At 39.6% G+C, this 22,481-nt stretch overlaps 1 protein-coding gene across 3 annotated transcripts; it reads left to right on the forward strand.

Moving 5' to 3' along the window:
* Positions 1-21,716, forward strand: pla2g4ab (phospholipase A2, group IVAb (cytosolic, calcium-dependent)). Of its 3 annotated transcripts, none has more exons than XM_067512945.1 (19): positions 1-573; positions 2,083-2,186; positions 3,624-3,705; positions 3,953-4,101; positions 4,430-4,543; positions 5,082-5,119; positions 5,655-5,799; positions 7,363-7,499; positions 7,911-8,133; positions 8,434-8,548; positions 10,746-10,883; positions 10,964-11,053; positions 12,641-12,706; positions 14,197-14,327; positions 14,470-14,581; positions 15,098-15,282; positions 15,380-15,569; positions 18,265-18,422; positions 19,557-21,716. In XM_067512945.1, the coding sequence occupies exons 2-19, from the start codon at positions 2,169-2,171 to the stop codon at positions 19,713-19,715; spliced, it is 2,250 nt and encodes a 749-aa protein (XP_067369046.1). In that variant the 5' UTR covers positions 1-573; positions 2,083-2,168; the 3' UTR covers positions 19,716-21,716. The 3 variants fall into 3 exon arrangements, with proteins under 3 accessions (XP_067369046.1, XP_067369047.1, XP_067369048.1); XM_067512946.1 differs by lacking the exon at positions 1-573 and adding an exon at positions 1,709-1,830; XM_067512947.1 differs by lacking the exons at positions 1-573; positions 3,624-3,705 and adding an exon at positions 1,710-1,830.
* Positions 21,717-22,481: the final 765 nt, after the last annotated feature.

Below are 22,481 nucleotides of genomic sequence, written 5' to 3' on the forward strand. Positions count from 1 at the left end.
CATTTGGCACAGTTTTTACCTGGCGCAACACTTCCCAATTTCTACCGGGCTTGGACCGGAACTGCACAGCTGGGGATGGGAATGGGCTGTTAGGGGTTCAGTGCCTTCGCCAGAGATACTTCGACATATAGCCTGGACCAAACCACTTACTCTGTGGCCCGTGGACGACTGCCTTTTCCAACTGAGTTGCAGCCGCAGCTAAGCGTGATCTTTCGAGTAATTCAGTTACGCGCCACCCAGTGGACACACACTGCTGCGCGCTGGGAACGCGCAGAACAGTCGTCCGATGGAGCTTCCTCACGAGTCCAAATCAATCAATCAGAACTACTCTTGTGTGGTGATTCCACCAACTGTTTGCAACTACTAGCTTAAAATGCGAGGTACTTTAATCACCGTCGAGACGTCGACTTTTTTTTGATTTTCCACTCGACTTCCACTCGACTTGACTCGACTTTTGACTGCCGGGTTCCACGAAGCACCTCCTCCACCCACTCCACCGTCCTAGGGACGATTTTCTTTAGCAGTATGAAACGTTTGACAGGATTTGTTAGTTGATAACGTCAGCCGCCTAAGGTAAGTTGACATTTTACTTTTCCTGAATATAGTGTTTGGGCAGGAGTTTGGAGCGTCCGGTCTGTTCAATTAGCTGCAGCTAGTGGTGGTTTAACCAGCGTCTTCGTGATTAGGTCCCTTTACGCAACTCTGAGGATAAGGAACTGAAACTGGCGTTATTATGTGCAACTTAACATCGTTAACATTATCTGTGTCAGGGCCGATGGATATCAGCAGGTATCAACAGATGTTACCGAAATGTTTGTTAATCTGTCCGATCTCACATTTTTATGTTGTTGTTGTCTTCGCCCAAAGCAATATTGTCAATGCACGTTGCACACGCACACTGTGCACTTGGGCCTCATCACATCACTTCTTACAATTCCTAGCTAATATGAATCAGGCAAATCCTGTTTTAATAGAAGTGTTATAACTGGTTTTCTTTGAAACCAAGCCACCATCCACAAAGGAGTTACACTGAAATAATACTACTATTTGGGGGGGGGGCGGTGATTCACATAAGTAACATGTCCTTGTTATGTGTCAGGGGGATTACACATCTACAGTGGGATATTAGTCGTTTGCATTGGGAATCTAAAATTACTGCAGCTGGTTTGCATCTTGGCTGGTTGACGCGTGGCTCGATTATGTGTCCCCATATGAAAATGTCGTGCTGTTAACTCCCCGGGTTGTGTTGGCTGGCACACACAGACCATCGCATTGTACGCTGCAGAACAAGGGGGCAGAGCGAACTGGCACCCTTCAATGAAGTTGGACCACTGATGGAAACTACGTGCCCACTGCTGAGAACACACAGACGCTCTACGTGCTCTCAGACCCCTCAGTAATAATACGCTTTGGTGAACAGCTGAGAAAAGGCTCACTGACCTTGATGTGCTATCACCAGTGTGCACACAGAGTTTATGCAAATGTCTATTCATGTGCATGTTGGGCAATCATAAAGACAAAACATTATTAGTGCTTAAAATAACCTTCACCACCCTTTTCTGAAAACCCACATAAAACTACGTTTTTACTGTGCCTCCATTACCTTTACACAATATTACTACATCAAGTTCAACTTTACTTACAGTGTATTCTTCTTTAATTCTCTCGACACATGCATGCAGTCTACTTGCAGTCACACAATCATAAACCCTTCCTATTGGCCCATGGCCTCTTATCAAGGGTTTGTGGCTCAGCACACTTCCCCTAAGGAAACTTGCCAAGATATGAAAGGCTTCACTGAGATGCCAAAAGCAGCTTTAGCTTCTCTAGGTAGGTACCCTCCCATCAAGAGAGTACAATGTGTGTAGTTGTCCATGATGTGGCATCTCTAGTCAACAGTAGATTATAGTGCTTTCTCATGGTGTGGACTTGCCCTACTGAATGTCTGGAAACTCTGGGAAAAATGGCTCATCAGCATTTTTACATTTTATTGTTTGCTGTTTCAATAAAATTTCTGTCTGTCTATCAATGCTTTACCCCTGCATTTGCACTGATGCTCAAACTTGTTTTTCCTATTCCAAGGCTCTAAATGTTGCAGTTCGTGACTGAGATGTCCTCCTAAATTCACATCTTGACGAAAACTTTGCCGGAAATTACCTGACAACAAAATGGCGTCCAACATAATTGTGAGTATTAAAGCAGATTTTGTATTGTGTATGCACACTATGTGGAAGACAAGACAAGACATTTACTTTTGTAATGAGGTTAAATGAGAGTTGCCAAGATAAACACAATATAACATGTTTCTGGGATTCCAAAACCTTGGTCCTAAAGCGGTCCCGAGCCTAGAGTCTGTTGGGACCCTAGGCAAAATCTGTATGCATCACAAGTCCAATGCGCTTAAGATATGAAAAATACAATAAAATACACACTACACTGCACACAGTACAATGCACCGATCCGACATGACATCATGACACGTGCAATTTAATGCAGTCCAATACACTGGCTCTGCCATGACTTCTCCGTTTTAAGGTTAAAACTGTCAGAAAGGTCGAAGGTTGAATTGGTTAGTGGAGCCATACTGGAATGCATTATGAGAAGAGGGGCTTCTATTGTTTTTGCCACCTCAGTCATTTTAAACAGCGTAGTCAACACTTTAGAACCACCTCTTCCTATCGTATGTAAAGCAGAATTCATGGCAGAGCCTGTGTTTTGGATTGCATTAAACACAGGTGGAAGTTCTGTTATTCAACTGTCTCTTCACCACAATTACAGCTACACTAGCAGCATTTAGTTAAAGCTATTTAGAATTATACTTAATCGTTAATGTCCACTCCAGTTATCACTATCATGCTTTTTTCCCCTCATGTTCCTGTATTTACTTCTTTCTTTTTTTGCTCCCAGAAGGATAATTCATATTCATTTTCATCGGCTGGTTTTCGTAGTTTTATTACACTTGTTCATTTACAGTTAGTCAATTGCTGAGATCGCGGCCTCTTAGGTCTGCGATGGGTAGTTTCATTACAAATTTGCACACAGCATAACATTTGTCAGAGGCCTCCGACTGGCCTGGGGCCCCAAGCGGTTGCCTGCTTTGCCTACTGGAGTAACTGTGTCCTCAATGATTTTTAACCTGCATGTTTCTTTCAACTATCCCTGTATATGGCTTGCTGAAACCAAATCTTCTCTCCTACACAGTTTAGGGCGTGCTACATGCCAGTAGCATTTGTGAATGGTCACACCTTAAAAGTGTAACAATCATTATTAGCTGATAAGATTTCTTAAGACTAGCTGAGACTTACAAAACTTCTTTATCCAACATCAAGTCTAATGACATCAAGTAATGCATATCTATACATGACAGGGCACATTATAGATTCTCAACCCCCAGAGTCACTTGTATTTGAAACTTGCTCTATACATTTTATTGCGTTTGTGTTATCAAATGTGTTGCTCTCCATAGCCGTGGAGCGCAACCTCTTCGATGAACCGGCTTATATTAAGTGCATCATGAAAATGTGTTTCTCGTGCAGTAGGGGCACTGTCTGTGCTTATGGGCTGTAGAGCTGCAAAGTTTCACTTGTGAAACTAAACTAACCTGACTGACTGTTGCATTTTAGGTAGAACAGCAGTTTTCAAACAAATTCACAGTAACAGTGATTCGAGCTGAGAATGTCACCAAGGGAGCGCTAGGTGACCTGTGTGAGTCTTATTAAATTTTTTGACTCTATGATGTCATACTAACATTCATTGTTGCACATTGTAATTTTAACTGCAATAATTTAAATGTGGAATAAATAATGACTAAAAATTATTGTGGTTTTAACAAATATACTTTTACTGAGTACAGGGACATTTTGACGTTAAGCTTCTGCTGTGTTGTGTGTGTGTGTGTTTGTGTGTGTGTGTGTGTGTGTGTGTGTGTGTGTGTGTGTGTGTGTGCGTGCAGTGGACACCCCAGATCCATATGTGGAGCTGTTCATTCCGGCTGCCCCAGAGAGCAGGAAGAGGACTAAGCACATAGACAACGACATCAACCCATATTGGAACGAGACTTTTCACTTCATACTAGACCCCAACCAGCACAATGTCCTGGAGGTATGCCAAGCCATTCTTTGTCTTGTGCTGTTTTTATTATTACAGAATGACAAGCAGGTATGTAGTAGAGCATAAACACAGCTTATAATTTTTAGACGGATATGAGATAATATGAGACAATAGCGTTATGACAGAAAGTACAATGAGAAGAACTCACAGAACAGCAGTTAAGGGTCACAGAAGGATTCGTGAGAATAATTTGCTTGTTTAACTTGTGTCAAAAAGTGTCAACACACTTGGCCAAAACACTTAGCCTAAAAGAAGTGTTTAGGTTAACAAATGTGTAACTGTCAACATGTGTTTCACTGCTGTTGTCGACTCCAATCAGATAACATTAATGGATGCCAATTATGTGATGGATGAGACACTTGGGACAGCATCTTTTGACATCACCAAGCTCAGTGTGGGAAGGACAAAGATGGAGACTTTCGTCATTGGCAAAGTAAGACATTTAAATCCACAGACTCTTTGGCAGAATTATCAACGTTATCTCACAGTGTGCAGGCAGCCATTGTTAAAACACAATGAAGCATACTTTTAAATAGTCTCACCGTCTACACCACGCCTTACTTTTTCCAGTGGAAATAAAATTACAAACTGCAATATAAGCTACAAGTGAACCACTGCAAAGATGGAGTATACATTGTACTCGGTGTGTATGGAAGCTTTAGTGTTGCCAAAATAATAACAAAGCCTTTGTGCAAGTCAATTGTAACAGGTTGATTAAATGACACAATTCTGAAAAATATATATATTTATTCACCAGCCTCTTGTGATTAATTCCCTTGCTATTAATTAATAATTTTACAAAGCATAAGAAAAATGCAAAAAGGTCCCAAATGAAGTGGCCCGCTCTCTTTGCCACTTATTCTTTTCACCTTACTGATTTGTGTGCAACATTTTATGTTGTATTACGTGCTGAAAAACCGACCATTATAAACAAATTTAAGATAACCACATATTTATTTATTTTTTCACAGGCAACCAAAGTGTATTTAGAGATGTTACTGGAGATATGGTATGTATTCCTTTACAATTATGAAAGTAATTTTATTTTAGTCTACAGTTATATTTGCAGGACTATTTACCGTTTAAACCTAAAAGCCCTGTGTGAAAAAGTCATACCGGCTATACAGTATTTAACCTAAGGTCTATAAACAAAGTTTAAACTATACAGAAGAAGTCAAAAATACATAGGAATTCATCTGGAACTGTGCAAAATCTAAAATTAGAACTTAAAGCAGTGTGACTCAGTTACAACAGGTGTACGTCAATCTAAGTTTAAATGCCTCATAATTTCCCATGAATTTTTTACATATTGTTTAGTGGGAAGGTTTGGAAATGCCATACGTGTTTTAAAGGTACATCACTGAAGCGGGATGTTTGTGAGGTGAGACATCACTGTCTGTGATTGTGTATTTTTGGAAGGTCTTATCTCACACACAGATCAGTTTCAGCATCAGCAGTATTGTTGTATGCATACAATAGAGAGATCATTTCCTTGAGCTGCCTCTTAACAGATAACGTAAAACATGTTTTTTTTTTGTGTGCAGTACCAACCTGGACCTGCGGTTTAGCCTGGCCCTGTGTGACAAAGAGATCCAGTTCCGACAGGCCCGCAGAGAAAGAGTGATGCTGGGCATCAAGAAGCTTCTTGACATGGAGAAGCCTCGTTTCCTCCCCAGCTCCCCAGAGGAGGTGGGAACAGAGTTTTTTTTTTGCATGGCAACACATGGTGTTTGAAACTAAAATATGTTTCTGAATAAACCTGACAGGTGACAGCTGAATTTGTTCGTGCTTACAAATTAACGATTCTTTGTTTCAGTAAACAAAATAAAGTTAAATGAATCATTTAAGCCGACACAGATTTTAGCATTTTTGCAATTTGCTCATTAAATGTCCCCCTACCTTTCTCACAGCTTTCCATTAAATATAATTTAACAAGTTTCAGATGTTTGGCATCAAAACTGGACCTGTGATAAAGTAGCTACATGTCCAGTCAGTGTTTTGAAATGTATTTGTCATGTTGGAAAATTACTATGTAGGTGCTAATGATTGAGGCTGCTGAACTGAATGTGTTGATCTCAGTGTTCTGCCTTTAAAACAGTGACTTGTACAGTTAGTCAGATAAAGGAAGGGGGATAAAACATGGCCCTGCAGTGTCAGAAAACAATAAGGTCTGAATTCTGCTGACACATAAATTCTACTTTAAATCATGTATGACAAAATATCCTGTCAAAACTGAGTGCTCAACAAGACACTATTGTCCTTTCATATATAAGTGTTAAACTATTAATTTAACTATTGAGCTCCTATAATGAAGTGAAACCATAACGCTTTTCCCCCATTCAGCACCACTAAATTGCATAAGTCATATGGCACTTTCTCATACAATTTCTCCCATTTCAACATCTTGTATCCATAACACATTTTTTTCATTATGGCAGTAAACTCAACTTACTGTGTCACATGAAACCTGTGCTGCTACTTGCCTGCCACTGCCTCTGCATCCCACTCAACTCCCCTTCTGTCACCTCAGTATATTAACAGGAATGCTGACTGTGCTTTGCATGTCTGCTGTGCCATTGTTTTTCTTATTCTAGGAAAGATTTACTCTTGTGATCTGCAGCTTTTACTAGAGAAGTAAAGCAAGACTGCTGCAGACTTGTTGAACTCTTAACTGTGAGAGACTTTTTCATTAACTGTTTTTCGGCTTATAACACTTTTTTGTCACACTGAACTATTCAGTAGGCCTCACAAATTTCTCTGCTGCAGTAATGTGCTAAGTTTTATTTTATTCCTGGTGTGGTATGTTTTTTTTATTATTTTTTTGGCTTGAGGCCCTGGGGGCTGGCCGTCATCTCCAGCCAGGCCTGTTCATGTCTACAGTCGATCCCGGAAGCTTCACAAGAATTTGATAACCAGCTACTGCTTTCGGTTTTTTGCTAGCACATCCTTTAACTCCTGCACTGTATAACTGGACAGGAATCTTGGTTATATTACTTGACGAACATTCTTAGCTGACCACGACAAAAAGACTGCAAACAGGAAGTTGCAAAATGAGAATTTTGAAATAGCTGAAAATCTGTAAACGCAAAGTTAATAACTGTTGTAAGGCATGACACAACAAGCACAGCCCCCTCCCGTATAGAGGCACAGGAGAAAGTTTGAAAGAATGACCTATAATAAATGAAATATAAATATATGAAAGGGTCATACTTCTTTCCATTATGACTGTGTGTGTGTGTGTCTGTGTTGCAGGTGCCAGTGATAGCTATTGCAGGCTCAGGAGGAGGTTTCCGTGCCATGGTCGGCTTCTCAGGGGTGATGAAGGCCCTGTTTGAATCAGGTGTCCTTGATTGTGCCACATACGTCGCTGGCCTCTCCGGATCCACATGGTCAGCTTTTATTTCTCCTCTTCTTCTGTCTCTTTACAGCCATCATCTCCCACCTTTTAAATCTTTCGCTGATTTGATCTTCCTATGTTGGCACTGTTTCTTTTGCCTTCCCTGCCTTTGACACGCCCTCTGTATCGCCTTCTTCCCTTAATCTGGCAAACTCTACTGTCTCCTTGGCTGGTGTGAAGCTGTCATCAAGCAAGAAGCTCTGGCTTGTTTCAGTTTTCATCTTCATGTTTGTGGAGTGACTTAGTGGCTATAATTTCCTTACAAGTACAGTACCCCCTGCATAAACCTTCTCATAACAGAGCAGAGTGATGGTTGTATGTGTTAACTGATTGCTAACAGTGTATCATGCATTTAGATTTGTGCTCTGCCTCTTTCTTTCTCCCTCTCTTTTTAAACCTGTAGGTACATGTCCACTCTCTACTCCCACCCTGACTTTCCAAATAAGGGCCCAAAGGACATTAACAAGGAACTGATGAAGAGAGTTAGCAGTAACCCCCTGAGGCTTTTGCTTCCCCAACACATCACGAATTACATTCAGGCCCTTTGGACAAAAAAGGCAGCCGGGCAGCCTGTTACCTTTACTGATATATTTGGTATGCTCATAGGAGAAACACTTATACCTGCGGTAAGACCCACAGTTGTTTGTTTCTGAGAAATTCATCATATAACTTCTTTTTTCTTTTGAATTGATGTCTCATCCAAACTTTATTTTATATTAATTTTCGTGCTTCGTGCTTTCGTTCCCATAATTTCTTTCACATAACTCTACCATCACCCAAACAGTCATGCGGACATGACAATTTGAATACTACCCACAAAGTATAATGAGTCAAAATTCACTTTAAAAATTAGCAAATGTTCATGTGAATCAGCAAATAGACAGTAATACTTACAGTAATACAAAGACTGTGCTCTCTCTCAACAGAGGATGGACAATAGGCTAAGTGACATCCAGGAGAGGATAAATCAAGCTCAGAGTCCTCTTCCTCTCTTCACATGTCTGCATGTCAAGCCAGATGTTTCTGAGCTCATGTTTGCAGGTATTTGTTTTCTGTTTCTTTTATCTGCATGTACTTTTACTTTCAATTTTTTTGCATTCACCCCAGGTCACCCACAGAACGTTTTTGCTTACATAATGAATGAATAAAGATGATTAGATGAGTTTGGCCACATGCAAAATAACAAAGCTGCACATATTTCCTTATAATGCGACTCTGCTACCAAAGAGAGGATGCCTTATATTGTGTCACTTAGTGACGGCAGTGTGGTGTCCGATAGCAACTCAGCTAAATCGAGGAAATGAGTAGTGTACACAAGGCCATAATAGACTGTGGGTTCGTCCCATATTGTAGAGCACTTCCTTACTGCTGAGCTTGCACAGTTACTATACACTGTTTTACTGAAAGAGACATTTGAATAGAAAATACAATAAAGTAGCAGTCTGATAGCTGAATGGTTCGAGTCCAACTTCTGACCTTTGCTGTATGTGATATCTCATATTTCCTGTCTGCTCTCCATTGTCACCTATCTAATAAAGGGCAAAACAAAATCCTAAAAAGGAAACAAACATACGAAAAAACAAAAAACTAAACTCTGCGGTGACCGTGGGCAGATCAGTTAAACAAATTTACATGCTGCTGGTTTCAAGAACTGAAATTTGAGCTGCTAATTAAATAAAAAACTTTATTGCGATTGAATGCCCAACTGTCCATAGTTAATTGCGATTAATCAGAAAGTAATTGCACATGTGTTCAGAATTGACTTTAAAGGGACATTTCTCAAGATTTAATTGCATCAACATAGGAGTGGACACATCGAACTGATAGTACTAACTTGGTGTACCTAATAAACTGACAACTGAGTGAAGATGGATTTATTCATTTCTACAACAGCAAAGTCACAGACACAAATCTATCTTGAATTAAATGTAAATGTCCTCGTTCCTCTTCTTTCTACAGCGATTCACAGCTGGGATGGGGGCTGCTGGGGGCTTGCTCTTTTATTAAATTAGGTGAAAAATCAGGCTAAATTGCCAATGCAAATTTTTGTTGACCTGTGGGTTCTTGATGTGACCTCCAGAGAAAATGCAAACAACTAATTCAGTTCTACCATTAGCCGGTAGCAAGCAGATTATCCATCATGTCCTCTCAAGAATGAAAAACGCTTGTTAAGGTCAAACACAGAATTTCAGTAAGAGTGTAATGGACGGTATCTTCTGGGGCTGTAGACAGTAAATAAGGGAGAGACTTTGTTTTAGTTTAGTTTACAGTCTGTCTTGCCAAAAGAGGAAAAAGGCATTGGTAATGGCAAGTCCAATTAAATGTTATGTCCCCACTCGCCGGATAATATTTAACCTAAAGACAACAGTGGTAGAGGCTCACAAAATAATCTATGATAACAAAAATGTAGTTAGAGATACTAAAAATATCTCACTGTGTGTACATTTACATTAACATTTAGTCATTTAGCTAAATGCCTTTATCCAAAGTGATGTACAAGACAAGCAAAAGTGTCAAGGAGAAAACATAAAAGAGAGTCCTGTCAGAAAAGTGTTTAGGTTGCATTACATTTACTTTTTTTACATTGCATGACATGCAAGTGCAAGAAAGAGCAAAAAGGAAGTTTTATTTTTAATTTTTTTTGTTTTTTCACTTAGTGGGTAGAGTAGGAGACGTGCTTCTTTTATTCTAAACAACTGACTATTATGGTAGAAACTGACCACACGCATGCTTACTTGTGGTTGATGAGAAGTGCCAAAATTGTGTAGCATCTATTTGAAAAGCATCCATCCATCCAAGTGAAACTGAAACATTGAACTAAAATTTTTGTTCCTTTGTTCAGCTAATATAGAAAATGCTATTTGAAATGTAGGCACTCGAGTGCTAAGTGATTGAACATGTGACTTAAATAGACAAGACTTGTTCCTCTGCTTTCCTCCCCGGTTCCTTTATGAACAGGCCCAACAGAAAACACCTCTCTGTCAAAACATAACCTAAGTAAAGCCCAGCAGTGAAACAATCTACAGATGTCTGTTGTATGTGCATGGGTAGAGTTCTGGTAAGTTGGTGTGCAATTACAAGACTGATGTACAGTCCCAATGAGCAGCCAGCAAAGCTGTATACTCTAAGTCTTGTTGCATATACTGATGGTGTTCTTACTTAGTAGTGTAATAAGCATCCTATCGTCCAGAATATCATACTGTATGTGTTTTTTGTTTTCTGACATTTTAATGTTTAGACTGGGTGGAGTTCAGTCCATATGAAATTGGGATGGCAAAGTATGGCACCTTTATGACACCTGACTTGTTTGGGAGCAAGTTTTTCATGGGAACTGTTGTGAAGAAATACAAAGAAAACCCTCTTCATTTTCTGATGGGTAAGAAAGCCGTTTTCGTCAAGAGCACTGAACACAGCAGTCCAACTTTCGTGATGCTAAAAATAAGTTTTCTTTGACAGGTGTGTGGGGAAGTGCCTTCTCAATACTGTTCAACAGGGTGCTGGGAGTCAAAGACAATAGTGGTGGCTCCACCATGGAGGAGGAATTAGGTAAGAAAGTAAGCACTGATTGATTAAATGCAGATGACTTAAAAGTTTGAAAAATGTGTTTGACAGAAACAGTCTATTCATCCAAAAACCTCAACAGGTCAATTCAATGACCTGTTCAGTGCATATTGCATAATCTATGTTTAGCAGATGAAGCAGATGAAGTTCAGTTGTCGATAAAATGCTGATGTGCAACATGGAGTTTTCATCCATGTTAAAATTTTAAGATTTATGACCTCCTCAAAGTACAGCCATTAAAATTGACTGTTATTTAAGATTTTGTCCACTACTAATAAGTAAAAGAACTGTCAGTATAAGATGAATTATATTCCCTGTTACTTAATAATATTTTGTAATAGCACTTTGCCAATATTATATTTTTTCCATATATATATATATATATATATATATATATATATATATATATATATATATATATATATAAAAGTCCAAAATATAAATGATGTGTGCAGTTTATATATTACAACACAATTGTTTAAATGACAATTGTGTATCTCTGGGCTTGTTTGAACTGGAATTTGTTTCACTTCTCGTCTGAATGCCTCCGTCACTGCTGACTAACTGGGTTGGAGTGGCAGACATAAATTGTGGCGTCTGTAGTTCATTGACGCCCAAATCAGTGTGGGAACCACATGAACGTGCACCTTGAGTGATGAACAAACTACATTATGTATATGTGGGTGATAGATTGTGTCTCAGGGTATTCCCTCTGTTGAGTAAGGGATGTTCCCATTGAAGGTCGATGAGTAAATACAAACTGGGGTTCACACTTTGACTGATGTCATCACCAGCAACACACATAAATAAGCTTGGGGTGAGAAAGCAACAACCCACAGGTGACCATGAAAGCATCAACACTTTTAAGCCTTTAAGGTGAGAGGTGAAACTTTTTTTAAGAATGTCAACCAAGTCTAGTTTCCACTGAACAGCAGCTTTAGCATCGCATTAACCTGGATGATTGAGCATCTTTGCAGACGATACTGTGGCATTTATTCTCATTTAACGAGAGTTTGGCATGTAGTAAACTACTGCTAAAATAACTTCATGGGATCAGCCTCCCACAGAAACTGACATTTAGTTGAGTGTGCAGTCCTATTATTATGTGTCTTATGTTACACTTGTCTCATTGTCTCGCGCTGGCACGATTTTCCACACATATTGATACGAGTAGGTGTCTGTGTACTGACCTGTTTAAAATTAGCTCGCCAGATTTAATACGTTTAGCCGGAACCTGTGTATGTTTGTGTGATGTTACCACAACAGCTGGAAGGTATTGGCTTCCTGTGAATACTCTGGCAACTTATCGGATGTTTGTTTTGGTTTGACACGTTTGTTTGGAGTGACCTTTAAACGTTCAGACGCACTCACAGACAATACAGTGATTGTAGAGAAGTGTTAAAAATGTCCACACCCTGTATTTATTGGTTTATTGAATGTCTTTAGGCATTTTTCTCAGGAATCAGAGATAAACATCAGAGTGAATTTGATAATGTCACAAAAGGTATTATGAAAAAGCTTAAGCTTTTTTTTTTTTTAATTGTAACAAGATGACTTTCTTGTGTGTTACAGAGCAGATCAAACCACAGCACATTGTTGGAGAAGACAGCCTGGACAATGACGATGAGCCACGCAAAGGTGAAGTACTGTGAATTACAGTAAATTATGCTTACTGCTATGATATTTGTATAACGTTCTTAAAACTGACTCCCTATATTGCAATGTATTGAATTGCAGCAGTGATATGCAACTTTAAGTGGTGTTAGCAACAGTTTGAAATATTTCTCAGTGTGAGAAAGAGTAAACGCCTCAACACCTTCGCTTTGTGTGGCTGTAGATACTGTCAAGTCTTGAGAAAGTGCTAAAGTTCAGCTTGCAGCTACTTTCTCACATGCAGTGCAACACTGAACCTCCCTTTGCCAAGTCAGATGGCCCGGATATTACCCAGACTTTGTCCGGTGAACCCCTCTGTCCGAGGAAGCCCATGTGTGCAGTTTCAAGGGAAAGCAACAGAGTGGGCATGGTGACTGGCCCAAATTTCTTTTCTTGATTGACATAGGTGTAACGTGCTTTTAAAAATGTCCCTGTTTCCTGCAGTATACCTTTTGTGCCATGTTGTGCCACCTGTATGCCACCCCTCCGTAATATTTATTGTCCAGTGTTCATGTGAAAATGTCTGTAAGTTACAAATGTTATAGAGTAAAAGCGTGTTTTGCCTTTGTTAATTTGATTAATAATGCTGTACATGTTAAAATATAGGAAGGAAGCAAATGCTTTTTCTTTGTAAGTGCGATCTTTACTTCTAAAAGAACTTGTAGAAAATAGAATGAGGAAGAGGAGAGATGTGAGACAGGGCGGCGTAAAAAGAGAAACCTATTTGTGCTTTTTGTTAACTTTGCTTTGAAATATCAAGTGTTTGTAACAGTGGACAAGTTTAGGAAAATCATTTTAAAAATAAGACGACAACAGAGTCCTTTTTTATTTGGCTTAGCAAAAACAGCTAATTAAATTCATCAGGACTGTGTGTGTCCTAGTTAATGTACAGAAATGTGTTTATAGCTTTGTCTTATTTAACCTGCTGATCAAGAAAACATATTGTCAGAACCATTAAAACTTATATTGGGATTCATTTATTAGTTTTAGTCCTGGTGATTTATTACTGCAATTTCAGATTTGTGAAAACACAAATAATTGTTGAAACCTTGAAGCAGAAATAGCAGAAATTGCCTTATTTTGTATTAACCACTGAAGAAGGAGTTGGGAAGAAAGCTCAACAGATGTAAGCTGAAGGAAAGGAGTGTTCCTCAGCCTTCCCAATACTTCTTGCAAACCACCAGCACACTGAACAACATGTAAGACAGTTGCTACAATTTGACTGTGGCCAGATTTAAATCAGATGTGAAATTTATATTTAGAGTAAGTAAAGGAAATGAAACAAAAGCATTTTAAAGTATGAAAGGAACAGACAGACTGAAGTTTGGACAGTTATATATCGTTTTGTGTATTTTAGGCATTTAGGTCTTGATTTCTAGTAGCTGCAATTAGGTCACAGTTTTCACAGTTCTATTGCGAACATTAAACACATGTGGCGCCACATTGAAATTCTTTGTCATTTAACAATTTTTCAGTTGGGACGGAGAACCAGGAGGCAGAGGAAGAGTTTCATCGCACTGCACAGGCCAGCTGGGTTCAACGAATGTTCACATCACTCTTCAGCGAGTCCGTCTTGTTCAACACGCGAGAGGGTCGTGCTGGAAAGGTACTGGACACCATTGGCATTATGTAACGCTTCATACAAAACACTGCATGTGCTCTAGCTGTATTTCTGTTATACTTTTCCTATATTCAAATTCACAACAACTTGCTTCTTTCTCTCTATATAAATCTCACCCTGTTACCAGGTTCATAATTTTATGCTGGGCCTGAACCTAAACACCAGCATCCCATTCTCTCCACTAACTGAGGTTCCCTGTCCTGTCTCCCCACCGGAGGAGGAGGTGGATGCTGTCACAGGTAAGACGGATGGAAGAATCATTTACTGCTTTCAAAAGAGTCAAAGGAGTGAGGCACAAGACTTACATATTCTAACCTTCTCTGCCCACTGTTTGCTGCTGCACAGCTGTTGTACAGGAGACTTTTCAGAATTGTTTGTACTGAAAACAGTTGCCTGCTGCAGAAAATATATTGATGAGAGCAATGAGCTGAAAGTTAGTAAAGGGCTTCATTCTTAGGGGAAGTACAGGCTTGGGTCAAAATTTTGCATTTTTTTTACATGTAGTCAGTCATTTGTGGCCATTTGCTTATTGTCTTTAGTAAAACGCAGGTGTGGTATTGGCATCATTACAAAAATATTTCCAAAACCCAACCCTTCTTTCATTGAATATTATGTATGTGACTCATTATGCTGTTAAAGCAACATGGTCAGTTGTGTGAAATAAAATTTGGCTGTAGACAAAGGAGAAATAGGTGTTTGACATAGGAGCGATATGTGTTGGATTATTTATTTAAATTGTCTCTGATTTCTCACAGACCCAGATGAGTTTGATCGCATCTACGAGCCCCTGGATGTCAAGAGTAAGAAGATCCACATAGTGGACAGTGGCCTAACGTACAATCTCCCCTACCCTCTTATCCTGCGGCCGCAGCGCACCGTTGACCTCATCATTTCATTTGACTTCTCTGCGCGACCGAGCGACTCCAGCCCTCCATTCAAGGTACTTTATGTACTTTACTACTTTACTTTTACTTTTTTGCTAAAAATGAATGAGAGACGAAGACCAAAGTTTTGTCATTTGTTACTGCGTGCCACAGGAGCTTCTGTTAGCAGAGAAGTGGGCTCGAATGAACAAGCTCTCGTTTCCCAAGATTGACCCTAAAGTCTTCGACCGCGAGGGCCTGAAAGAATGCTATGTCTTTAAACCAAAGAAAGGCGAAAAGAATTGTCCGACTGTCATCCACTTTGTCCTGGTCAACATCAACTTCAGGCAATTCAAAGCACCGGGTAAGCATGGGCACAGTATGAGGAGTTTCCATGGTGTGTAAGGGGGAAAGTATGCTCAATATCCCTTTGTTGTTATCATAAGGCTGTTTTACCGTCATGTCACATGAGGCATCTCTTCCTCAAACCGAATATGGAATTTAACCATATTCAGTCAACCGTAGATGGGTTTTATATATTTTACTAAAAACTGGGCCGATCCTCTGAGTTCCTACTCCCATTTGAAAAGAAAACATGTCTACTCAGGGTCTGGCTGTGGTTGGTGGAGAAAATGGTGTGTTGTTAAGCATGCCTTCATTTTTGCTGTGTGTGTGTGCACACGTACACATGTGGATATGAACCACAGTGTATTCGGTGTGTTCTGAGCTGCTAAAGGTAACTTAAGGTTCCTTAAGGAGCCACGCGTTGGCTGGGAATCCTCTCATTTTAGTGGAGAGCTCTGTGTGTAAGGAAGCCATGCACCATACAAAGACACATATCTAACTCGTTACCTCATCTCCACTGCTGTCTCTTTAAAATCGGTAGGTCATCTGGTTACATGCTTTCGCAGACTGTTTATGGACATTACACAAGCTTTCCCCACTTAACCCCAACAGACATATGAAGGAGAAATACCATAAATGGGCTTCCTCTTATTTGGAAAAGGGGATGAGTGATGAGTGCTTGCATTGCATGCCATAGCCTCTTCCTGCCTTTCATCACCCTTATAAAATATAGTAGAAACAGCCTTAATTCTTCCTTTCTTAAAATTAGGAGATGAATGAGGTCTGAACAGCAAAGTTAATTTCTGCGATTGGAAATAGTTAATGAGCTCACAAATATAACAAACTGGGATTGGAAGTTACAGAAAAATTATAGTAGTAAATAGAGCTTTGAGTGAAAATATTTATATGATAGATATTTTACTTTATATTTTGTTGTCCTTTCAGATTATCCTGTAAGTTCAGGGTCGCAACAGCGGATCATTTTGTCCGCATGTTGATTTGGCAAAGTTTTTTTACCCTTGATGCAACCCTCTGAGATTTTCTTCCCTATAATGAAGGATCCAATTCATGTTTTGGCCTAATCATTTATTGTAGACCATGATTAAAAAGAGGATTTAACACCAGGTAGAAAGGGATTCTTTTGCTGCCTTACATCCACACCCAGTAGTTACCACAGGTAACATCACTGCATAAAAAGTGACCGGTTAAATCTAAATAAAATACATTTTGAAAAAACTATGTGGCAAAAACCTTAGAGTTGTCACCTTTTATTTCTAAATTTAATCCCATTAATTAAATTTGCAATTCTATAACTATGCCACGAGTAGGCGAATTCCATCTACCAATGTAGACTTAAGAAAAGCAAATAAATAGACTTAATGGAAGTGTTAGGTGCTGATATATGAATGTTTAACATATTGTCAGGGTTTTGGTTAAGGGATGGACCCAAGAGAGGAGACAGTGCCAGGGATGAACGAAAAAGGGTTTTCTTTTACAGATACTTAATGATAACCAAAATCGCTCCTAACGATAATCGCTCCTTGGAGGTAACAAAAAAAAACAGGCTTTAGGGAGAACAGATACAGAATGAAACAAATTAACCACAGGACCAGTACACGAGGGGAGTTAACTTAATAGAAAATAAGACGACAACAGAATGGATGTTGAAAACAATTGGGGAACGTAACTTTACCAAAACAAACACAGCTAAGGCTGAGGGATAAATAAGGCTGGGAAAAGAAAGAATAAAACCTAAATGAACACACGGGAGAAACATAGACTACTAAATAAATAAGGCACGGATTAAAATAGACAACTAAAGCAAGCTAACACTAGGGGAAGGCTAAGGAAAACTATCTTGACATAAATACTCTTAACAAGAAAACACAGAACTCAACTACCAAACAGTAGGAAGGGTGAAGAACACCGGACAATATTTAAATCAAAAGAAACCTAAAAGTTTAACAAACGAGACCCACGGGGAAAGGCTAAGGATACTAACAGGAATATAAACGGGTTTGGAAAACCAAGGCACACTCACTACTGAATAAATTAACACGCAGAAATGACTAAAGTAAAACAGAGAACGACTTAAAAGACACTGGAAGAAAAAGATAACTAAAGTAACAGAGTTGGGGGGAGCACAGAAACTAACACAGGAACTCAGGGGAGGCAGGCGTGAACAAACTGAACAAAAAGCACTGGCAAATAAAGAATACAAAAGTATACTTAAAACACAAACACCTAGACCAAACAAGCAGAGAAAAAACTGAAGACTGAAGCTAACAATGAAATAGAGAGAAGGTATACCTTAGACCAAAAAACGACACTGAGTGTCTGAGTCCAGGATTAAAGAGTCCATGAAACCAAGAAAGTCCAAGAAGCACAAAGTCAGGTTTTTCCACAAGTCCAGAGTCTACTGTGGGGTTGGTGAGTTAACAACAACGGCAATGACGACGAGGATCTGGCAGGGGAGCGAGGGGAAGACTGAACTTAAATAGAGGAGGGAAGAGTCGCAAACCATGAGGGACAAACGAAGGCAAAGCTGGGGAAAAAACCAAGGCACAGGAAGTAGGGAGAAGGGGCCACAAATAAAAGTCCACGGACAGGAAGTGCACTGGGATCCATGACACATATATCATCATGAACAGTCTTTGGATAAAGTATTCTTCATTCTTACTAATTTACCCTTTAATACTTTAATTTGTGAACAGGTGTTCCCAGAGAGACTGAGAAGGAAAAGGATTTAGCAGATTTTGACATCTTTGATGACCCCGAGAGTCCATTCTCCACCTTTAACTTCCAATACTCCAACGAGGCCTTCACCCGCCTCCATGACCTCATGGAGTTCAACACTCTCAACAACCTGGAGGTCAGTTCTGTCCTCGTGATTTTCCTTTAGATTTGAGACATCAAGCAACATCAGTTATTGCCGTGTACAGTAAATACAGGCTTTAATGAATAAACCACGTGTATTCTGATCTGGCCATTCTTGCAGCATTTGCATAGCCAGAAATTAGATATGAATCTGAACTGGGTGCTCTTGCGTGTGTTCTGCACACTTCTACAGAATTTAAATACATCATTTCTTATTTGGTCTTTTGGATTTGGGCCACATTTAATAAGAACATAACCACACTCACAGTTTGCCAACGTAAAGACTTCCAAGGGACTGGAATGTGTTCAATGACCTGACGTATGTGTGTTGATAGGCTCTCTTTTCTTGTATTCCTTCAGTGTTGTAACTAAACCATTTCCTATGGAATTGTGCAACATACAAAAATCGTAAGACCGGAAAGTACATGCCATGACTAGCTTATGAAGGAGTGCCACTATGCAAGGTCAAACTGACTTTCACTTGTCTGAGTCACTTCCCTGATGAATAACGGTTCAAAGTTAATTGAAGCCACTCTAAGGGAGAGACTTGCACCGTGTTCATACATTATTTTTCGTGCAGTGATGCATCTCACAGGCCTTTGATGGGCCCATCTTGATGCTTGATGGGTGGTTGATCCACAGCTTTGGTCCAAACTAAAATATCTCAGCATAAACATGATTGAACACTTACATCATCATTATGTGCTTTTTAGGAATAAGGGAACTATTGCATGTAGTTCTGAGAACTGTTGGAGCCAGAAACTCAGCACAGTTATAGTTCATAGAATGCTGATTTAAGGGGTGGGGGGGGGGCGGGTTAGTTTCTACTTTAGGGTAGGGTCTTCCTGCAAAACAGAAACTAGTGTCATAAGAAAGTAGTCGAACACTGATACTTTTCATGAAAGCATGAAAGTACCCATTTACATTCAGAAAGTAGTCAATTTATCCAAATTAAGTCTGTTTGTAAATCTGATGTGACATTTTTAGCACTGCAATATCCGTTCTAACAGGCAAGACCCTTGAAAGACTTCTTGCAACAAATAATAGAAGTGCTTAAATATATCTTAATGGATTGGAGGTGCAGTGCAATGTGGATTTGGATTTAATGCCTACATTTTTTCCCCTGTAGGTGATTAAAGAAGCCATCAAGGACTGTATCGTGTCCCGAAAGGAGAACCCCTCATGTCTCTCTCGCCCCTTCTCCCTCAGCGAGATCCCGAGAAAGAAATCTCTCAAAAGAGAGCCTCTTACAAAACCTTGGAATCACCTTGGAAATGACAACCAGTAACCTGGTCTGGTTAAACTCAACATAAGGATTTTTTTTATGGTTCTGCCTTAAGGTGAAGCATTTTCTTTTTGGAAAATGCAATTATGTTGACCACTTTTCTATATAATATAATCCGAAAGGTTGTTAGACTGTATTTTAGTGGCTATAAAGAAACTTTATGTTCACTAGTTAAAGCCTCATGATAGCATATACAACAGCGTGAATTTTCATCTGGGAGTATTTCCACGAAAATTTGTGTTGTTTATTCACGACAATCAGCTGATGGTTGATTTTCCTGCTGACAGTGATGAAGATTGGATGATGAAACTAAGCGTCACTGAACTACTATGACTGGATTGTTTCAGCTAATGTTTGACTCCATCAAAAACCACAGGAAATTGTTTGGGGCTGCTCAGTGACAAAGAAACATAGGAGTCACAGACTATGCTATTTCCTAGCTCTTTGTGTTTGAAAAGAAATTTAAATTCATGTGCACATTAATGCACTGTGGATTTTCTACTCCAGTTACAGCATTCCCAATTCATGTGAACTCATCTTGCCTTTGGTTAAAAGCCGCCAGAGGCAAAACTACATTTGCATCTTTCCTATGATTTTATGTGCAGCGATGCTGTTTCTCACCTTTGCTCTGAGCAGTGTGCATGCAGTGTAAGACGCCTCACCTGTGCTGTAGTGAGATGAACTCTTTCCATATCGAATGTGCCAGTATGCAAATCGGCATGTTTTTGTTATGTTCACCGAATGGCTTGTCCATACATGTAATCCTCTTTCAAAATACGGATGAGGAGCTTGTAACTATTGATTTTGTGTAATGGCAACTCCTGAACATGCCAAGTGCACCCCTTTGGATACCTCAAACATCTCAATGATGTTTACCCACCTACAGGGAAGGAGCACTCCCTGCTCCCCTGTAGGGAGTGTCTCATATTAAAGCCACCATTTTGGAAAAACAAAACCTGACACCATGGAAACGGCCCTGCTTCTACTCTCCGTTTCTCCATCTATCTCTGCAAAGGATGTGTGTTTATTTTCCTGACCGTATTGTTTCAGGCAGCAGTTTAGATACAGTTGGCGTTTGCTTTTCTCAGGCCATTTCCTCCACCAGCTAAATCAACTCTCTGCAGGATTCCTCACATGCCGGTCCCCGAACAATACAGTGGAGCTTAGCTCAGAGCCAGGGGAGGGAGGGTGGAGTCATGGTGATGGCGACTGTAGGGCTCTCAGCAGCACCCAGTGGAATTTCACATACTACACCTACGCCTGCAGCAGTGGAGGCCTAGAATCGGACACACTATACCTGCAGGGACTGGAAGACTGCACATGGATCAGTGGAGTTTAGACTTAAATTCATGACCTACAAACCTTTGTAATAAGGATTTTATTGATCGTGTAGAAGATGATTTGTGTCGTTGTTATGTTGATTTCTGTCTGAGAGCCTCGGTTCTGTTTTTACTCTGATGGGACCTTAGTCCCACTTTCTGTTCCCTTTGTATTTACTTTGGTCATCTCAGACCTTCACTGCTTTGGATTATAAGTAGCTTTCTGTTGTATCTACTTGGACTGAGTTTTCAGTGCAGTTTGGTTCAAAGGGGTCTGACTTTGCTTGGAGTGTTCACATATGAGGTTATTAACCTCTTTTGGGCGGAAAGTGTGAAAACACCCACAGCTGAGAATATTGAGACCGAGACTTCCTACTCTACGCAACAAAACAAGCATAATTCATTTTACTACTCCGGTCAAACTCTCGTGTTTGTCTTTATAGCTTTAGGTTAATTAATTCTGAAAGTAAGCATGGTCTGTTTCATTGTTCCTTGGGAAAATGATTTGTCATGTTATGTTACATTATCTTGGGCAATGTTTACAAATGTATAAAGATGCTAAACTGTTTTAGGGAATCAAGATATGTACATAAAGACAGTGATTTTTAACAGTTTGTACTGTATTATAACTGGCAAAGCATGACACATATTTTTTATGTAAGATAACAATAAAATGGAGAATTCATCATGTGTTTAAAGTGTTCTCTTTTAAGGCTACAAACTTCTTCATCCTGACACAGAGTAACATACCATCTTAAGAAAGTGTAAACATCTGTTTCCTTTTGTTTTAATCGGAGTAGAACCAGTTAAGACATACTTTTTAATCACTTGAAATGTGGGTCATGTGTATACAGTAACTCAAAACAGAATTTAGCAGGGAGATTTCTGGCTCCTTACTGTCTGACTGACACATCATCATATAACTTCACATTATGCATTTCATTTTCAAGTATGAGATAACATCACTAAAAGCATTTTAGCATCACTAAAAAGATCACTCACTTCTCCGTAACATTATCTATTCCGAGCATTTTGGCCAGTGGCATGGGCAGGCCTGCATAGTCATAAGATAGAAAAGCCCAGGTATTTTGTTTATTTCTAAATCTACAAAGATCATAAAGAAAAATCTACAAACCCTGAATAAATAGCTAAAAAACAACCAGACAAGATCAGGATGTAGAAGAAGGAAACCCAACCAGACATAACAATCCCAAGACTGCAAACTTTACAAATTATTTTTTATTACCTCATGCAACAATCCTGAGACTCCAGCACAGATTCACTGACCACAACATTAATAATCACAGTCACCTATTTGATCTTACCTACCGTAACTGTCTGTGGGGGAGACTCTGCATCACTAGCCCGCAGTTGAATAATGTGGTGACATGAGGTCAAGCCAATATATCAGACAGCTCATACTCCAGGGGCCAGTTACTCAGCGAGTTGG

The sequence above is a fragment of the Channa argus genome, chromosome 8 (genome assembly GCF_033026475.1).
Source record: "Channa argus isolate prfri chromosome 8, Channa argus male v1.0, whole genome shotgun sequence".
Classification (NCBI taxonomy): domain Eukaryota; kingdom Metazoa; phylum Chordata; class Actinopteri; order Anabantiformes; family Channidae; genus Channa; species Channa argus.

What these genes read in the sequence shown, in the direction of transcription:
- pla2g4ab (XM_067512945.1), top strand. An exon ending in GAGATGTTACTGGAGATATG is followed by an intron (nt 5,120 to 5,654) that starts GTATGTATTCCT and finishes TTTTGTGTGCAG; the next exon opens with TACCAACCTGGACCTGCGGT. An exon ending in ACACTCTCAACAACCTGGAG is followed by an intron (nt 18,423 to 19,556) that starts GTCAGTTCTGTC and finishes TTTCCCCTGTAG; the next exon opens with GTGATTAAAGAAGCCATCAA.